Here is an 18,608-nt window from a genome sequence, read left to right on the forward strand (position 1 = left end):
CTAGACTGTGACCCTCCTGAGTGCTTTTCCACTCTGGGTCCCTTGACACAGAAAAGATAGAGGGAAATGTGTTACCCTTGCTGAGGTTGTTGGGATTCTCTTAATTCTCCTGTCTCTGGTTTGAGGGGTTTTTTTTGTTTTGTTTTGTTTTTTTGTTTTTTTTTTTTGGCCAGTCCTGGGGCTTGGACTCAGGGCCTGAGCACTGTCCCTGGCTTCTTCTTGCTCAAGGCTAGCACTCTGCCACTTGAGCCACAGCGCCACTTCTGGCCGTTTTTTCTGTATATGTGGTGCTGGGGAATTGAACCTAGGGCCTCATGTATACGAGGCAAGCACTCTTGCCACTAGGCCATATCCCCTGCCCCCTGTCTCTGGTTTGAGGAACAGTAATTTCAGTTATTTAACAGATCGTAGAAGAGTTGTTAGACTTCCTTTTTTCAGATTTTTGTTGTTGTTGTTGTAAGGATAGTGACTTCCTAGATCCTCACATGTTACATTGGAAAGAGAAGATTCTCAATTGATTTACTTAAGTTAGTCAAAGCATTCAAGTGAGAGAAAGAATGCTCTGCTCATTAAAGGGTACTAGAAGAACCAGATATCCACATGCAAGAGAATGATTTTCCACGCCTGCTTCCCACTATATACAAAAGTCAACTCGCCGAAGCAAAGATTGTAAGGGTAAAAGCAAAAACTATACAACTTACAAGTAAACGCAAAAGTCAAAGTTGACCACCATGACTTTGACTGAAGCAATGGATTCTTGGTCTTCAGAGTGGATTTTCCAGAACTGCTTGGTCAGGACAATGATTGTCTTTGGAGAGGGCACTGCTTAGAAGAAGGCAAGAGGAGCTTCTTTCTCACCAGATGCACATGTAGGTAAAAATATCTAATGCTGATACATCATAGTCTATAAATGATATTTTCATTTAAAAGAAAAAGAAAAGGCCCCAAAGTAAAATGGCTATCCTTTCAATGTTGCTTGAATTCTGAAATCGCTTCATTGTGGGGACTTAGGAGGAGGTTTGCAAAGTGGTCCTAGGCATCTCCCTGACTGAAACTTAGAAGCCCCACCTGGTCCTCAGGAAAACTGAGAAGCTCCTTCAACATGCATGGAGAGAAATAACTTCATGCTGTAACAATTCCAAGTGCATGTGTTGAACAGGAGATGTGTTTAGGAGGCATTTTGATGGGGAGAGGGGAGCACTGGGAAGCAGTCTAAGAGGGAAACAGACAAAACATTTCTGGGCTGCATAGGCAATGAGAAGACACTTGCCCTGCCTTTGATCCCTCCCTACCCCTGGGTAGTTATGAGTGAAGGGAGGTTTAGCCACTGGCCTACCAACCAGGTGACTTGGTGACTTGGGTGAGTGTAGCTTGCAGGGCAAACAGCTGAAGCAATCACCACTAAGACACTGGATTGGAGCCAAGGGCAGAGCTCTATCTAAATGAAAGTGGATAGTTTTCCTCCCTACCTCATCTTTTTTCAGATCCCTGCCAGGATTAAACATGTGCCCAATGGTGCCAAGGAACATTGGAACTCAGCATTCCTTTTTTTTTTTTTTTGCCAGTCCTGGGCTTGGACTCAGGGCCTGAGCACTGTCCCTGGCTTCTTCCCGCTCAAGGCTAGCACTCTGCCACTTGAGCCACAGCGCCACTTCTGGCCGTTTTCTGTATATGTGGTGCTGGGGAATCGAACCCAGGGCTTCATGTATACAAGGCAAGCACTCTTGCCACTAGGCTATATCCCCAGCCCAGAACTCAGCATTCCTGATGTGAACATGGCAACCTTTCCCAAAACAATGCAGTGGGTGCAAGTGTGGGGGCAGGCTGCCGCTGGACGGTTTGTCAGCAATTCTTCTGGGACTTCAGGAACATCGGGCAGTATTCACAGTGAGGGGTGGGCCATTCCCCTCAGGTCTAGCAGTCATGGAAGTGAGGCAGGACCTTTGCAACCCAGCATTGAAAGCTAAGATGAGCCCTGTTCACCATAGAGCCTTAGGAGGCTAGATAGAAAAGCATGTACATGTGTTTGTGTTTCTGTATATATATGCAGATGTTAACTATGTATGTAACTTTTCAAAATGATGCCCTACCATATATTATTTTGAATCTACTTTGATTTTTTAAAGTTATTTTGAGCAGTTTCTTAACATGGCACACAGTTCCTGAGTTCAGTCAGCTTGTTCAATACTAGGGTCCTGCTATACACCTCCCATTGTGGTGCCTTACTCCACTCACCAATTCAGCAAGAAACCCCCATCTCCTCCACACTGTGTGCTATGCTATGAAAGGAACTGAAGGGTCAGGGGTCCTGTGTCTGACCTGGGGTACAGGCAGCTTTGGGCAGAGACAGAATTTGTACCCAAGCCTTCTGATTCTAGAAGACCCACGCTCTTCCACCTTGCCTAGCTCCATGCCTATCTCACCACAAAAAAAGAAAGAAATTACTCCAAAAGCCACAAAACCACGTTTATTTAATTGCTACACAAATACAGAATAGATTTAAGGCAGTAGAATACATTTGTATTTATTCCTACAAGCTTTTATACAGTAAGCTTTCCTTAAAGTGTCCATTGGACTTAACCATTGAAATGTTGTTTAAACAGCAGATTTCTTTTGAATTATATATACAGGAAATCCACTCCCTGGGCTGTCAGGTGTGCCACTATGTAAAAGGACTTTTGCCAAGTGTGGTGGATTGTCTGGAGCTGGTTTCTCTTCCTCCTCAACCCTCCCCTTCCAGGAGGTCCCACATGTCTTTTGGAGAAAACTTATTTTTAACCTCCATGACATGATCCACTTGCTTCAGGGTACTAGTAATTATCACCTCCAATTCCTTCATGAATGAAAAAGGAAAGTGTAAAAAATGTGTAAACACATCAGAATTTTTTTTACTCTTAAGTAGTAATGAACTATAATATTAAAAACATGACTGTAATTGATTCTAACAACTATGTGTTCAAATTTTACAAAAGCAATTAGTTCATGAATGGATTTGTTTTGGTGGAGCGAAATGAAAGAAAATCCCGACAAGCACTTAATAAAGGTCACTAAGTAATGTCATCTGTTAAAAGTATCTCATCCTTTTGCTACCAAATGTAGAAAACTCAGCACCAGAGTTTACAAAATAAAAATAAGTTGGTGTGACCATATGTATTCATTTGTCACTTGATGTGATTGGCAAAAAATATTCTACTAAGGGAGTGCAAATTATAGTCTTCAGATATAGGTCATATTTTTAGTGGCTGACCTTTACAAAGGAAACTTCCAGGTGCTTGCACTTTATTGTTACAACCCACAGTTCACATTTAATGGGTAAAGCTGCGCAGTCACAGTCGCTTGCAGAAGTGGTCAGCAAGATTCACCTTCAGCACGGTGCATGCACTCCTCCCCTCCCCAAGGAGTGTGAGAAGAATGCTGGAGCAAGGTAGAGGACATGAATGGGGAAAGATAGAGTGGAGAGAAACCAAAGGCTACCCTTTCAGGGACTACCCAGGGAGAAGGCAGCTTAGAACAACACAAACTATACACCTGAGGGACATTTGATTTTTGAGCAAAAGCATACACACTCTTCTTGGGAGAAGGTGACTTCATAGGGAATATACCCAAAAGGTAGATGTAGCTTACACCAGGATCAATCTATGGGGCAGTGTCTGTTGGTGCAGTGAAAACATCTCATTTAGGCTTGCAAATGCATGACAACCTAGAAAGTGGACCGGCAGCCATTCACCCACAAGAACAGGTTTTTACACAGCAATCTCATCAGAATCCTCGTCAACATCAATAACCACAACCTGAGGGCGAGCACTGGGGCCAGCAGTAGTAGCATGCGTGTCGGGAAGCTCAGCAGCAGCTACCAGTTCCTGTTGGAGGACAGCAGGCTCTGGGGACCCTGTGGTAGAGCTGGAGGCAGGCTCCAGGAGGTTAGTGACGTGACACTCAAGGGGCTCGGGGGAGATGACCATGGGGCAGTGGGACCTAGGGAGGTCAGGATCGACAGCCACAGTGGGCAGGGGCTCACAGGTGGGGGCATGATTGTCATAGTCAGTGCTGGTGGACTGAGCATGGCTGGCCGCAGGCTTGACATGCTCAGTGGTGTGTGTAGGGTGGCTGGAGGAATGGCTGCTAGCAGAGACGTGGTGATCACTGGCACGCTTGGGAATAGGCTTGAAATGGCAAGATTCCGCCTTGAAGTGGACAGAGTCGCCCTTGAAATGGACCGAAGCTGGCTTGAACTGGACAGAGTCCGACTTGAAGTGAACTGAGGCCGGCTTAGGGTAGACGGTGGCAGACTTGGGGTAGGCAGAGACAGACTTGGAGTGGCCAGCGCTTGCTTTGGAGTGGCCGGAGGCAGCCTTGGAGTGGGCGGACGCAGGTCTGCGGTAGCTGGACGCAGGTTTGCGGTAGGCAGAGGCAGACCTGGCATGGGCCTTGCTGTGGCCAGAAGCACGGCTGGGGGGGCCAGCGGCGGCATCTCCAGGCAATGGAACATTTCGGACGCTCCTCGGGGTTCTCTCCACAACAGGACAGGCACGAGCAGGGTCTTGTTCTCGGGCATGCAGTCGCGCTTGTTCGCGGGCCTGTTCACGGGCTTGATCACGAGCACGGATGCGGGCACGGGTGAGGACACGGGCCTCCTGGATCTCACGGATGTCAGCGATGAGGCCAGAGAAGAACAGGATAGGATGGCGAATAGCATGGAAGATGGTGCAGTATTCTCGTCGGAAATTCTCGTTAAGGAGCCCGTAGATGACAGCATTCAGGCAGCTGTTGAGGTAGGCTATGAGGTAGGCTGCAAGATAAAGCCAGTGGGGGATCTTGCTTGCCATCTCCTTTGGACTGACAGCCACGAACACCATGAGCACATTGATGGGGCACCAGCATACTGCAAAAAGGAGGAAGATCACAAACATGGTTAGAAAATTGCGAACCTCTGCAAACTGGTTGTCAGGATTCTGTGCAGCTGGGTCCCGAGCTGCCAGCACTTTGGTCCAGATTCTCATGTAGCAGAAACCGACTATGATGAGAGGGAGGACGAAGTGGATGCAGACGATGGTCACGGTGAAAACAGGGTTGTTGAGATAGTTGAAGATGCAGGTGTAGGTGTGAGGATCATACTCGATGGTGCCAATGTACATGTTGGGCAGGACAGCAAGGACGGTCATGAGCCAGGTGATGAGCAGGTAGACGCAGGTGTTGCGCACGCTGAAGATCCGCTCATACTGCAGGCTGTGGCAAATGTAGCAGTAGCGGTTGATGGCGATGGCCATAATGTTGAAGATGGAACCGACCACGCTCAGCCCTGTGACGAGTCCGACCATTTGGCACTGGAGCTGGCTGAGATTCCAGCCCCCGACGGACATGGTGTACAGCATCAGAGGGTACGGATAGAGGGCCACCAGCGCATCCGCCATGGAGAGACTAACCACAAATATGTTACCTGTAAAACACACCAGGGGAGGGAGAGGGGAGACTCAGAGGGGAAGAAATGATTAAAGTGGGGGAACGTACAAGTTTAAGGTGGCAGGAAAGCAAGTCCCTGGTGATGGCAGGCACATTGGGGGTGACCTGTCTCTCCTTTTGCCACTTTTCCTGTGAGAGAGAAGCAAACATAAGACAGAGAGTGAGCACTAAAGGGTGTGAGGAGGCAGAGCCATGTGGCACTGTTTTAGAGAAAAACAAAAGGGAAGATTCTTCCCCCCTCGGGGTGGGGATGGGCGGGCGGGGGGGGGGGGAGGGAAGGAGGAGGAAGGGCACGTAGCGGTGAGCCACATCCACCGAGCAGCTAGAAGCTGAGGGGCAGGCGGAGACTGAAGACATGCACGGAGCCTCACCTACAAAATAAAAAGTAAACAAATTAGCCCCCTCGTTTCATTTCACATACACCTATCCGAAGAAAGCATCATGAGCGACTATTGCAGGCTATTTTCCTTCTAGACTTAGCCAAAGGGATCAGACTGTATTGTAAGACGAACCCCAGGCAAATACTCACCCGTTCTGCGGTTACCTACGAGAAAAACTTGAAACATGGACTCTGAGGACAAAGAAGCAGTGAAGTAGGAGTCAAGGAAAATCTCGACAAAGATTAGCGGGAGCATCAAGCCTTGAAAGCTGGCCCGTTCATAAGCACAGGCAGGCACGGGCCCTTTGGGTGTGTTGCATGGCCCCTAGGGTGGACGGTTCCTGGAGGGCATGGGCGAAACAGGGGTGAGGGTCACATCCCCCCCCCCCCCGCCCCTGTTACACTGGTAGGAACTTTTTTCTTAAACTTTTCCCAGAACGGAGGAGATCGAGGTCAAGTATTGCTCCTCACTCCCCTGTGCCTAGAAACACCTCACGAGCAGGGAGCAGTGTATAGTGGAGTGGGAGAAAAATGACGGCATTTAACGGGGCAAACGTAGGTCTCCTGACACCTGTTTCTGCTTGGGCTGCCAAAATTCAGTCCGTGCTTGCTCTCTACCGAAGGAATTCTTTCTAGGGTTTTCCTTCAAAGTAATGAATTGGGAGGGGAGGGGATGGATGTCTTAAAAACAAAACCACAACCACCAAAGCCTTTATTGGAATTACAGAAGGCAAAGAAAGAGGAAAGGAGACGCGAGAGGAGGAACATCAGGAAGAACAGCTTCGTAGGTGGCCTCTGGGCATGTGCACACGTGGGTACCACCTGGGCAGGGTGAAGGCGACATCCAAGGACACTACCTCAGCGATCTGGAGAACCGAGGAGAAATGTGACCGGGACCACAGACCTTGGAAGAGAACTTTGTGTGTGTGTGTGTGTGTGTGTGTGTGTGAGAGAGAGAGAGAGAGAGAGAGAGAGAGAGAGAGAGAGAAACAGACAGACAGACAGACAGACAGACAGAGACACAGTGATATGGTCTCGGGATAAGGTCTAGGTTCGTTTCAGACCCATGAGCCCTCCCGTCGAAGCGGGCAGAGACCCGGGCTGTCACCCTTTCCCTCCTCCAGCCCCATCCTCCGAATTCACACCCTCCCCCCCACACACACCTGCCTTGTCCAACCTGCAGTCCCCGCCCCGGGCCAGGTGTCCGCGTCTCGGCAAACCCCGCGCCCCGCTCGCCCCCCGCCCCGGGTCGCCCGTCCCTTCAGCTCTGTGGATCCAGAGAACTGTGCAGTGTTCTTTACCCGCTGCTCCCCAGGGCTCGCCGGCCCCCCGCTGCCGACCCCAACCCCACGGTGCTGCCTTCTAAGCCGCGCCTGTGGCAGCGCCGGGCTCGCGCATGCATTCACCCCTCCACCCCGACCCCCCGAACCCGGGTTACACACCTGGCCATCGCCTCCGCCGCCACGTTGCTGCCGCCGCCGGCGACCCCGCTCGCCCGCCCAGGACGGGGGAGGGGGGTGGGCACAGCCGGGTCCCGCGGGCTCCGACCTCGCCGCTCGCTCCTGGGGGGTCCGCGCGCCATCTGCCAGGAGCCCCCGGGAGCCCCGGGGCCGGAGCCGAGCCGGGTGGGAGGGCCCGGGGTGCGGCCCCAACTCCGCGCTCCCCGCTGTGACCTGTGAGAAGTTCCCGGAGCGGACGGCCCCGCCGCGGCTCCGTCCCCCCCAGCGCACGGGAGGACGCGGGCGCCGCGGCCCGCGCTCGCCAGCCACTCGCGCTCCCCGAGCCGTGGCCGCTTCCCCGCGCGGATGCGCAGCGGCCTCGCACCGCTTCCCCGACGGCACCGGGCTCGGCGGGGACTCGGAGCCTCGGCTACAGATGCTCCCCGCTCATCTGTTGAGCCCCCGGCAGTCTTGACAAGCTCCAAGTTCTCGCGGCCCCCGTACCATCGAGTCTCTCCCTGCACCCCTTGTCCAGATTTGCGGGGAACTTGGGAGCTGGGTGGCTGCATCCCACACTCCTGAACTAACGGGGATGCGAGTTAGCGCGCCTTGGGTAAGGAGAGGAAGGGATGCTTACCCGAATTTCGCAGCTTCTTGTTCTTTGCCACAGCCAGAATGACCATGGAGTTGCCGATCAGGTCTACCACGGTGGTGACCACCATTGTGCAGAACATGAAGGTCACGAGGGCCGGGGGGTAATCAGGTTGCGACCCTTGACATCCAAGGCAGTCTTTGGGGGCTGGAGCCCGCACGGTGGGCCCCATGGCGCTCCCAGGGACCGTCAAGATCTCCCAGCCAACACCGGCTCCGCCGCGGGTTCTGACAGCGAACACCGACTGGGTGGCCGGGAGCTCGGGGGAGCGTGCTGCCTGGCTGAGCTGCGGAGAGCGAATGACAGCGCGCAGCCACCCTGCCCCGAGGAGCTTTTAAAGCCTCAAGAGGCGGGAGCCCCACCCTCGGCCCCTCCCCCCGACCAATCAGAGCTCAGCACCGTGCCCATCGTAGCCGTCAGCTCCTCGCGGACAAATCCACTGCAAGGTGGCGCCTGGCTTCCGACTGCCTTCTTTGTGCTTCCCCGCTCCCCTAGCAGCCCCCGCCCAGCCGGGCTGCTACCTGTGTCGTGACTAGCTCAGAGTCCTCCCCTCCCTCCCCAACAGCTTCTTTCTAGCAAGTTCTTCGCCCTGCAACACAAACACTGGGCAGAGATGTACTTTTCCGAGTGGGCCACAAGGACTCTTTGGAGGATCACTTGCACCTCAAACAGCTCTGCAGCTCCCATGAGGGTGTGGGGAGCAACCCAGCCACTGCCTTGTGGAACCCCCCAAAAGCATTGCTCCTACAGTGTCAAGCGGTTTATCCCAGTGTCCACCCTATTGCCTAGGTACATCCACCCCAACCCCCCGGGGAAAACACAACACACACACACACACACACACAGACACACACACACACACACACACACACACACACACCCCAACTCCTGGAACAAGTGCACTCCGCGTCCTGTGATGGGAACGTGCGCTTTCCTCTGCCTGCCTCCCCCAGGGCCTGGGCCTCCCGGCCGCAGCAGCTTGGCAGGACTCACTATCTTGCATTGTCCACAGAGGAATGTGTCCTCTGTGTGTGTAGACATGGGGACAGGGTGTGCACCCTGGACAGCGAAGGAAGAGCTCGTGGGGTGGCACTTGGGACCCTAGCTGTGCCACATTCCCACGCCATGACAAAAAGGAAAGCCTCTGGGCTGCGTTCTCTAACGAGCAGCATCCTGGAGGGGAAGCGATCTGAAAGGGAACAGGGGTGGGAGGTGGGGAGGGAGGGATGGACAGGCACCCCCCCCCACGCTACAGTGGCCCAGCGCCCCACGCCGGCCAGGCTAGTCTGCCTCGTCTGTGGGACGCCCCCGGCTACACGGGAGCACATCCCCTGCGCGATCGCGGGCACCACCCGCTCGCCCCCCCCCCCCCACGTCCCACTTTCCTGCTGAACGCCAGGACGCCCCCAGGATGGAAAAGCCGAATCCCTAAGGTACTTAACGGGCACGATTTGGATTGGGGGGTCCCTCAGCGACCTCGCTGACAGCAATGAAGTTCTGCAGCCCACGGGAAGTTAGTGTTCACGTCCACAAGCCACCCCGAAAGTGCGAGCGGACACCTTGAAAGTGGATCACCCCGGTCCCGGCACAGCAGGAACAGGGGTTGCCCTGGCTGACAGCGCCCCCGTCTGGACAGTGCAACCCCCCGCCCCTCAGGGGGCGCACCTGGGTAGTGGGAGGAGACGGGGAGAGGGGAGGAGATCCCAGACGGAGTTTCAAATTCCCAGACTTTAAACGGAAAAACGAACGATCGCTGAGGCGAAGTCGCACACGCTGCCTGTAGCTGCGAAGCCCAAGGGGAAAGGGGTTCGAAAATGAAGCCCCAACTCACGAGCCCAGCTGCCACCTCCCGCTAGCAGCTTTTGCCCGTCCTTTGCGCTGCGCCCCCGGAGCTGCACACCGGGGGACACTGGACGCCCAGCTAGGGTCTCCCGCAGACGCAGCCACGCCCCCCACTGCGCCCCCCCACCCGCGGCGGCCCGCAGCCCACCCACCCGAACAATGTGTTCCGCCACCCCAGAAACCTGCTCGCACTGACGACGGAGGGCTGCAATCCCTGCACTCGTGGGAACCATTGGGCTTGAGTTCAAATAAACGAAACAAAATTGGACGGCAGTACTGATGGCCTGGGTGAAAACGAACCCAGGTCACTCGAGGGGATGGGGGGATCGCAGAGATGGGGAGGACGGGGAAACGCGTGACATTGCACAGGATGCGTGGAACTCCTAAACGGATATGCCCAATTGAAATAGCTTTGTACAATTACTTAACGATAATAAAAGGCAAATACATTTTACAATTTAAAAATAAAAACGAACTAGTGGGAAGCGCGGCTCCACTTGTTAGCGTTTGTAAGGAGACATGGTGTATTCTGTCATTGTCCCATGTGTGTGCTGTACTTCCCAGATGAAACAGGCTTAATCTCCCCCGCACCCCACCCCCTGGGGACTCACCTCCCTGCAGCCCAGGACCCGGCAGGAGAGTGCTCTGGTTTGCACCCCATTCACGATCACCTGCTGGGACTCCCATTTTTCCATACCAAAAGGCAAGTGTTTTAATAATCTAAAGGGAAACCAAATCTGTATGCAGTTAGATTAATTTTGTTGTTTTTATGAACTAACCCTAATACATATTCACAACATTGCCCCAGTGCAAAGAAACCAGATGGATATTAAATCCATTGTATGGGAATATATGAGGGAAAGAATCCCCAGCCTATTTCTATCAATGGACAACACTTGCCTGTAATAACTACACTTGCTCTGGAACCAGTGTAGAGGGGGAGCCCTTTATTTGGTACGGTGTGGAGTGTATATGGTTGTAGATTGCAAGGATTTTCAAATTAATTCTTTCTTAAAAGCCTACTAGAATCTCTCATAACTGATTGGTGGACATGACGTTTGAGAACTTTTGACACATACAGTAGAAATAATGAAGACCTAAAGCCTTGTCCTAGGCACAAGGGAGCAGGTGGGCCCTTTGTGCTCATTTCTACCTGGCAATAGGAAGCATTCCATTCGCCAGCAGCCAAACCTTCATCTTCACACCTGATTGTGCTCTCAAGCATGATAATAATACATTCCCTGGAATCACGGACGGACTTTGAAACAAGCATTTTGTCATTTCTAAATTTCATTCAATATATTTTTCCCAACACTTCCATGAAGCAGATGGGTAAACTGATGCCTAGGAAAGTGAAAGAATTTGACCAAGGTATCGTTGCACCTATGGATAAGATAGCCTTACCTACAGGGTCAAACCTTGCTCAGATAGGGCCTTTCGCACACAGTTCCCCTTCGTAGGCTACTCTTTGGCTCTGGGACTTGGTAAGGTTGATGCAATGTTCTTTCTGTGGTTGTTCTGCTTATTTGTATCTGAGATTCAAAATCTAACACGTGGGCTTTGTACATGCTAGGCAAACACTCTTCTACTGAGGTACACCCCAAAGCCTCCCCTTTTTTTGCTTTTCATTTCTTTGTTTATATTGAGATGTAATTCCCATGACATAATATTCAGCAATTGTATTTCCTTTTTAAATTTTTTTTAGATTTTCGCCCCTAAAGTTCAAAAATATTTTGGTGTCTTTCTTGTTTGTTTCTCAAGACAAGATTCAAGTGCGTAGCTCAGGCTGGCCTCACACTGGAGATCCTACTGCTTCTGCCTCCACAGGGCCTGAATAACCCGCATACGCTCCAATGCTAGCAGTTTCCACTTTGCTGTACAATTCAGCTGCTTTTGCATATGGAAAAGCTTGTGCAACTATCATTTCTGTTTAATTTTAGAACATTTCCATCATCTCAAAAGAAATTTCGTTAGAAATCCCTGTGTTCCCCCAGCTCCTACCCATCAATGATGTTCATGTTTCCATGGACTTGTCGATCTGGATATTTCCTAAATAAACAGAACTGTATAATAGGTAGTCTTTCATATCTGACTTCTTTCTCTTAGCATAATGCTTTGAGTTTGACTAAAGTAGATGCATGGGCCAGTATGTTATAGCATTTCGAGGCTTCATGCTATTCCATACTGTAGCTATCCTATTTCTTCTTTATTCACTCATCCAGTGATGGAGTGCAGAGTTCTTTGCGTTTTTCTGCTATTCAAAAAAAAAAAAGATGCTAGGAACATTCACATTCTCATTGAACCCCCAAACAACCCTGGCCCTGATAAGAAGATGCAGAAAGCCACTCTCTCCCAGGGGGTCCCAGGCACTCCATGCTCCTCTGGCCAATGTTTGTCTGAAACGTTGAGCCATTTGTGATGGCCACATGACACCTGTGGGTGATAGAACAATATATAAAACTGATCAAATGACACCTGTGGGTGATAGAACAATATATAAAACTGATCAAATGAGAAGCTGATGCAAGCCCAGGAAAACACAAGATGTCGTGTGGCTTCAATGTCATTATGACTATTGTTACTATTATTATAAATGCTTCTAATATTCTGTCAAAATTCTTGGAAGTTGCTCTGTGACTCAAAGTAGTAGAGCGCTAGCCTTGCCAAAAAAGCTCAGAGACAGTGGCCCAAGCCCTGAGTTCAAGCCTCATGACTGACAAAAAAAGAAACCTCTCTCTTGCTGCACTACCTTGGAGTAGAAAATGCTCTGGAACATGAGAGACTAGACCCAGCTGGACCAGGCCCTAAGGCCTTTTGCCTCTAGCCCCTAATTCCGGACAGATGCACCCACTGCCAGCATCCCAGGCCAAGAAGAATGTGTCAGGGGAAAGGACCGTACACTGTGACTTGTTTACTCCTTCACTGTCCTTCTCCATACCCACCTGCTTCCCTGGCATGAGTTTGTGTCTCCTTCCCAAAAAAGTGCAGTCACATCACCAGTCAGAAGGAAAGCATGCCAGATGATTGGTCCACACACATGCTAGTCCCAAGGGCCACAGTTGACTACATAAACTTAGGCACAGGTAGCTGGGTATCCACTGAACCTGGAAGGGCCCAAACTAAGGAAAGTCTGGTGTCAGACCCAGGGAATGGCCAGGACTCCGGGGATGAGGCTGAAATCGCAAAGGAACAAAGTAGGGATGTAGGCAGAAATCAAATCATTGGATGTGACAGACAGCCAGATCGTGATGTGATATCAACCAACTGAAGAACAGTTTAGGATAAGTGCTAGGTTTTCTCATAATCGGACTAGTTTGGATCCCATTTAGTTTACAGACTTGAACACACCATTCACGGGTGTTAAATGAACAGACAGAATGAGTGTCCTCTCCAAATCCTCAGGACTCCATTCTGCATGGTTCAGGCCACTTTATCTTCTGCCTATGCTAAGTCATTCAAGAGTGCAGGACACATCCATTTCCTTCAGTGCAATCAGAGGTGCACCAAGATCCCAGTGCCTGCTGAAGACTTCAGGACAGGCAGTTCAAATCAAAGGGTAACCGGGCCAGACACGGCACATTATTACTTGTAGTAAGTCACACTCTTGATCTTGTGCAATTTACCTGCTAATTAGAGCTTAGTGGACAATATCCAGTTCCTTAGCTTTTTATTCTAGCCAAGTATGACCACCTGTGCATTTGGAGATTGTCCTCTTTATTAATTAACCTCAAAAGCTCTGGTGCAACGACTACTACTTGCTCTCAGAGTTCCACTTCAGCTCAACTCACTGTAACATACAACTTGTGAGTAACAACCAGGGCCCAAACTGATCTTTCTCTTAAGCAGGCCACTTACCCTCATGCCTGCTAGCACAGACGTACAATTGCTTCTAGAGGTCACTGTCCTGATGTCCTCACTACCTTACATATGTAACTGCAACCTGTCTGTACATCACCTCGACAATAAGATAAAATTCAAAATGCAAAAAGGTCACTGTCCTGATGCTTTGCTCATATGTTCTTCTTTATTCCTGACAGCAGCCCAACGAGATTAGCACAATTATTATCCTTGCCATATACGTGAAGAAAATGAGGCCCAGAGATGTGTTACTTTCTTCAGATTGCATGGCTTCCTGGCATACCAGACCTGTTGCCTACTCTCACATTTAATCCATGGAAGAGCCACCAGGAAAAATGCATATTCCTAGGCCTGCCTCCCATGAATTCTAACTTTGTAGGTCTATCTATGGTAGAACCCCATAATCTCAAACTTACCAAGGGTCTCAAGTAATTGTGGTGCATGAATTCTAAAGACATCTCTTACAACAGTACATCTTTTCTCTCCCCTGCACCTAGCCTCTGGGCCTGTCATGAGTCTAGGCTTATCAGTCAGCACCTAGTACCCCACCTGCTTCCAGAAGATGTTCTGTTGGGACTTCTTCCACCTATTGTAATTCATAGCATCTGGCTGCCGTGCACACAGTAAACTCCATCCTGCCTCAGTTGTGATGATGAACTCTCAGACTATGGCTGCCACTTCCCTGGCCAGTTCTGTGAAACAAGACTCCCTTGCGCTCCCATAGCTACCTCCCTGCTGCCGGTCACCTTGCTACATGCCTGCCTGATAAAAGAGCTGAAAATCCACAATGCCCAGCTACATTTGACTTCACTAAAGTCATAGAATAAGTATGTTCTATGCATTCTTTAGACATATTTACAGTAAGAACTATTCTTTTTGCAAAACCTCAATTGAATCGGGCATCTTGTATTTTATCTAAGAGTCCTGTGATTGAGCACCATCCATCGAGAATCCCAAATGAGTCAGAGTTAAGGACCTTGTATGGATTGCTACAGGGATTCCTCTCTAAGGGGGGACTCTGAGGAGATGATCCAGAGCTGGTGGGCTCTCACCCTGCCACTCTGCCTGTGACAGATATTGGTGTAGCATGCTTTTCCTAGGTTCAAGTCTTCTCTATTGGCTGCACATATTCCTAAATCACCCTTAAGTATCCATCCATTGGCTTGCTTCACATAGCACTGACATTCTGACCCCTGGTATTTTGAGGCACATATATATACTTCTAGGGTTGCATTTTGGCTGTTCTTCAAACTCCTCTCTGTTTTTAACCATCTTATAATTATCCTTCCTCTTAGAATTTTGATCTCAACTTTCCTGGAGATTTAGCAAGATCCTACCAAACTGAAGTCGGTATAACCATAGAACTTACCTTCCAAGCCAGAGCACCCCAAAGCTACCTCCAAATCAGTTAAGCATTCATCTAGTCTTTCTACCCAATGCAGTTAGAAAACTTACATCTATTGAATTAGCTTTGTACCTTAACCACAGAGTGAGGAGGTCCTTACATTACTTCTGTGTCTTCTCAAAGCGTGAAGGTGGCCCCAGAATACAAGGAGGAAGTTGAAAGTATGCTCATGGCCACTTCCTCCAGCTAGGAGTCTGGATAACTTGCCCTGAAGCACGCTGGCCATCATTCATCTGCCTGAGAGTCACTGAAGCTTTCTGGAAGAGAAAGCAAATGATAGAATAAACCTACCCTGGTCTGATTCCAAAAGAAAAGGCCACACACCAAATGACTCAAGCCTCTAATCCTAGCTACTCAGGAGGCTGAACTGGGACCATCGTGGTTCAAAGCCATCCACGGCAAAAAATTCCAATTAATCAGAAAAAAGTAAGAAGTAGAACTGTGGCTCAATTAGTAAAGCTCAATTTTTGAGCAAAAGAACCTCAGGGACAGTGCCAAGATCCTGAATTCAAGCCCCAGGACTACTGTGCATGCACACACGTACACATGCAAGAGAGAGAGAGAGGGAGAGAGAGAGAGAGACAGACAGAGACAGAGACAGAGCCACAGAGAGAGAGGGACTCAAGGACCTTACTTATCTCTTTTGCCCAGTCCAGAGTGGTTCAGTCAGCAAGACTTGAAGCCCCAGGGAAGTAGATTGAGCATGCGCTGTGCCCGAGAGACAATGTGTACAGCACATTCTCCATTCTGACCTCTCATTTGGAACAAAACCTGGAGGAAAGCACTTTCTGGAACTCCTCCTCTGGCCTTATCTGGAAGGCTCTGATGTGAAGAAGAGCACTGAAGGAGACTATGTGGGGTAAGGAAGCCAGAACTTCATTGCTTTTGTTGTCTCTCAACCAGTCAACTCATGGCTGAGTTGCACTTCCTGACCCAAACTGCCTTCCTTGGATGGTATAGGTTTCACAGTCCAGTTTCCATCCTTTTTGTGCCCACAAATCTATTCCAACCATTCATTCGTTCATTTATTCATTGTTGCAGTCCTGGGAGTGAAATCTAGGGCCTTTCACATGCTAGGTAAATGCTCTATTATATTACTGACCCCACATTGCTTTCCTTGATTTTTTAAAAAGAATGTTCTGTGAATTTTCTTATACTCTGCTTGCCCCTTGGCTTCTATGGTAAACTCAAGCAATTCGATTGAAAAGTCTTAGGGTTGGGGACATGGCCTAGTGGCAAGAGAGCTTGCCTCGTATACATGAAGCCCTGGGTTCGATTCCCCAGCACCACATATACAGAAAATGGCCAGAAGTGGCGCTGTGGCTCAAGTGGCAGAGTGCTAGCCTTGAGCAAAAAGAAGCCAGGGACAGTGCTCAGGCCCCGAGTCCAAGGCCCAGGACTGGCCCCCCCCCCCAAAAAAAAAAGTCTTTATGGGATCACCAAACTGCTTCCTTCGTTCCTCGCTGGCATGTTCTGCAGCCTTGGAGAAGAAAGTTTCCCCCTTTCTCAAGTTGATCTCCATGAGCTGGAAGTCAGAAGACCTCCATGTGTGAACACAAGTAATGAAGAGAGTCACTCGTTATCAATAGCCTCGGGAGGTCAGGCCCTGTGTCCTCTTGCTTATTCCTCTCAGCCACTCGGTGAGGTGGGCATGATTGTTGGGGAAGGAGGGCTCCAGGAAGGAAAGCGCAACCATAAGCGTCTCCCTGCAGTCGCCCCCCCCCCCAGGACAGACTCAAGTGAACTCAAGTGACAGATACGTAGGGAATGCTTTGTCTGAACTGACTTTGAATGCTTTCTCTGCACTTGGACAGACAGAATAGCCCAGGACCCAGGTTCTGGGTCTATTTATCTGGGTCTATTTGTGCAGGTTCTACTCTATTGATCTAGCTTCAATCACTGTAGAAGCAAAATAATGTGGCTCTGGTTGTTGTTGTTGTTGTTGTTGTGTTTGTCCGTGTACATGAGTGCATTAAGCATGAATGCCTTCTTCCACTGTCAAACAGATTTTACAACCTCTAGGTAGAAGCAGAAGAGGCATAGAGCCTGGATAATACGCCCAACCTCGTCCTTATCTCTGTGTTTCACTAGGCATTGGTTGCTCACATGTATATGGCAATATGTAGCCTTATGTAGGCTGGTCTTCTCCCCCTCTTCCTCCCCTTCCCCCTCCCCCTCCTCCTCCTCTTCCTCCTCCTTGGGCTTGGACTCACGGCCTGAGCACTGTCCCTGGCTTCTTTTTGCTCAAGGCTAGCACTCTGCCACTTGAGCCACAGCGCCACTTCTGGCCGTTTTCTATATATGTGGTGCTGGGGAATCGAACCCAGGGCTTCATGTATATGAAGCAAGCGCTCTACCATAAGCCACCTTCCCAGCCCCTGGTCTTCACTTTTATGTATATGTGAGATAGGCAATGAATTTCCTTTTTATGAATATATTCAGAAGTCCTGCCCCACTGACAATGCTAGGACCGTAATCTGTTCTACCAGTCACTTTTTTTTCTCCACATCAGAAGTTTACTCTCTTAATTGTTGTGGCTTTAATTTTGTTTTACTATACAGCAAGACAATTCTTGTACAATTCCACATAAGAAGCAAACATATCACAGTTTTGTTGGTAATGTATTAAACCTGGAGATCAATTGATTTAAAGAGAACTAACATTTTCATAACTGTTTTTATTCAATTAAAGTGGCACGCCTTTCTATTTCCTTTACTATCTGAAAAAGATCTTGCAGAAACTTTGTTTCAAAAATACTTCAATATTTACATGCTCAACTTATTAATTGTAATAACATACTAATTCTGATAATTTTTTCTGTTGATTTGCTACAATTTTCCCTATAGGAACTTACAGAATCTACAGACAAGAGTGACTTTGGCTTTCCTATTCCTTTCCTCATGTCAGTGTGGGCCTTACAGAACAGGATTCAGTAGAAAAGATGATGGCAGACACGTTTGCCTTTTCCTGACCTCAAAGTGAAATAGTTCAAGGCTTACTATAAGTTTTTAATATGAATTTATAATAAATCAGATAAAACCTGCGTCTATTAAAATAAACTTTTCTGTTACTGTATATTACACAGCTTTATTTTCTGGTAGTCACCATTGTATTTCTTGTATGAACTCAAGCTGCTCAGTGCTATAACTTATTGCTGTATTCTGTTCTCTATTCTTTTCTTTTTAAGCATTTACATTTCTTTTCACCAGTGAAATTGATCTCAATTTTTTTTCTTTCTTGCATTGTCTTTTGGCCTCATCACAAGAGTTTTCCACTCCCTGGAAGACTTGTGTAGCTTTCTAATGTTTCTTCTTTAAAATTTTGGTTCATCTTGTCAATGACATATATCTAGTCCATAGCTTTCTGTGATGCAAGTCTACTAATTAAACTTTGTATAAGGATGACTATACTGTTCACAGTTGTGTTGCAATTTATAAGGTTATAGGTAAATTTTTGTGATAAAGCATATACAACCTAAGATTTACTTCTGTCATCGTTCCCAAATGCAACTCCATCCCCACTAAAATGAATTCCATATTCCTCCCTTCCTCACAGCCTGGAGACAGCCATTTA

General features: G+C 48.9%; 1 protein-coding gene across 1 annotated transcript; it reads right to left on the reverse strand.

Annotated features, from left to right (window-relative positions):
* Positions 1 to 3,743: 3,743 nt before the first annotated feature.
* Gpr50 (G protein-coupled receptor 50) lies at positions 3,744 to 8,120 on the reverse strand. Its single transcript, XM_048336682.1, has 3 exons — positions 7,916 to 8,120; positions 4,390 to 5,437; positions 3,744 to 4,326 (listed from the first exon to the last, which is right to left on the reverse strand). The coding sequence occupies exons 1-3, from the start codon at positions 8,100 to 8,102 to the stop codon at positions 3,744 to 3,746; spliced, it is 1,818 nt and encodes a 605-aa protein (XP_048192639.1). The 5' UTR covers positions 8,103 to 8,120.
* Between the last annotated feature and the right edge of the window lie 10,488 nt (positions 8,121 to 18,608).

The sequence above is a fragment of the Perognathus longimembris genome, chromosome 28 (assembly GCF_023159225.1).
Source record: "Perognathus longimembris pacificus isolate PPM17 chromosome 28, ASM2315922v1, whole genome shotgun sequence".
Taxonomy (NCBI): domain Eukaryota; kingdom Metazoa; phylum Chordata; class Mammalia; order Rodentia; family Heteromyidae; genus Perognathus; species Perognathus longimembris.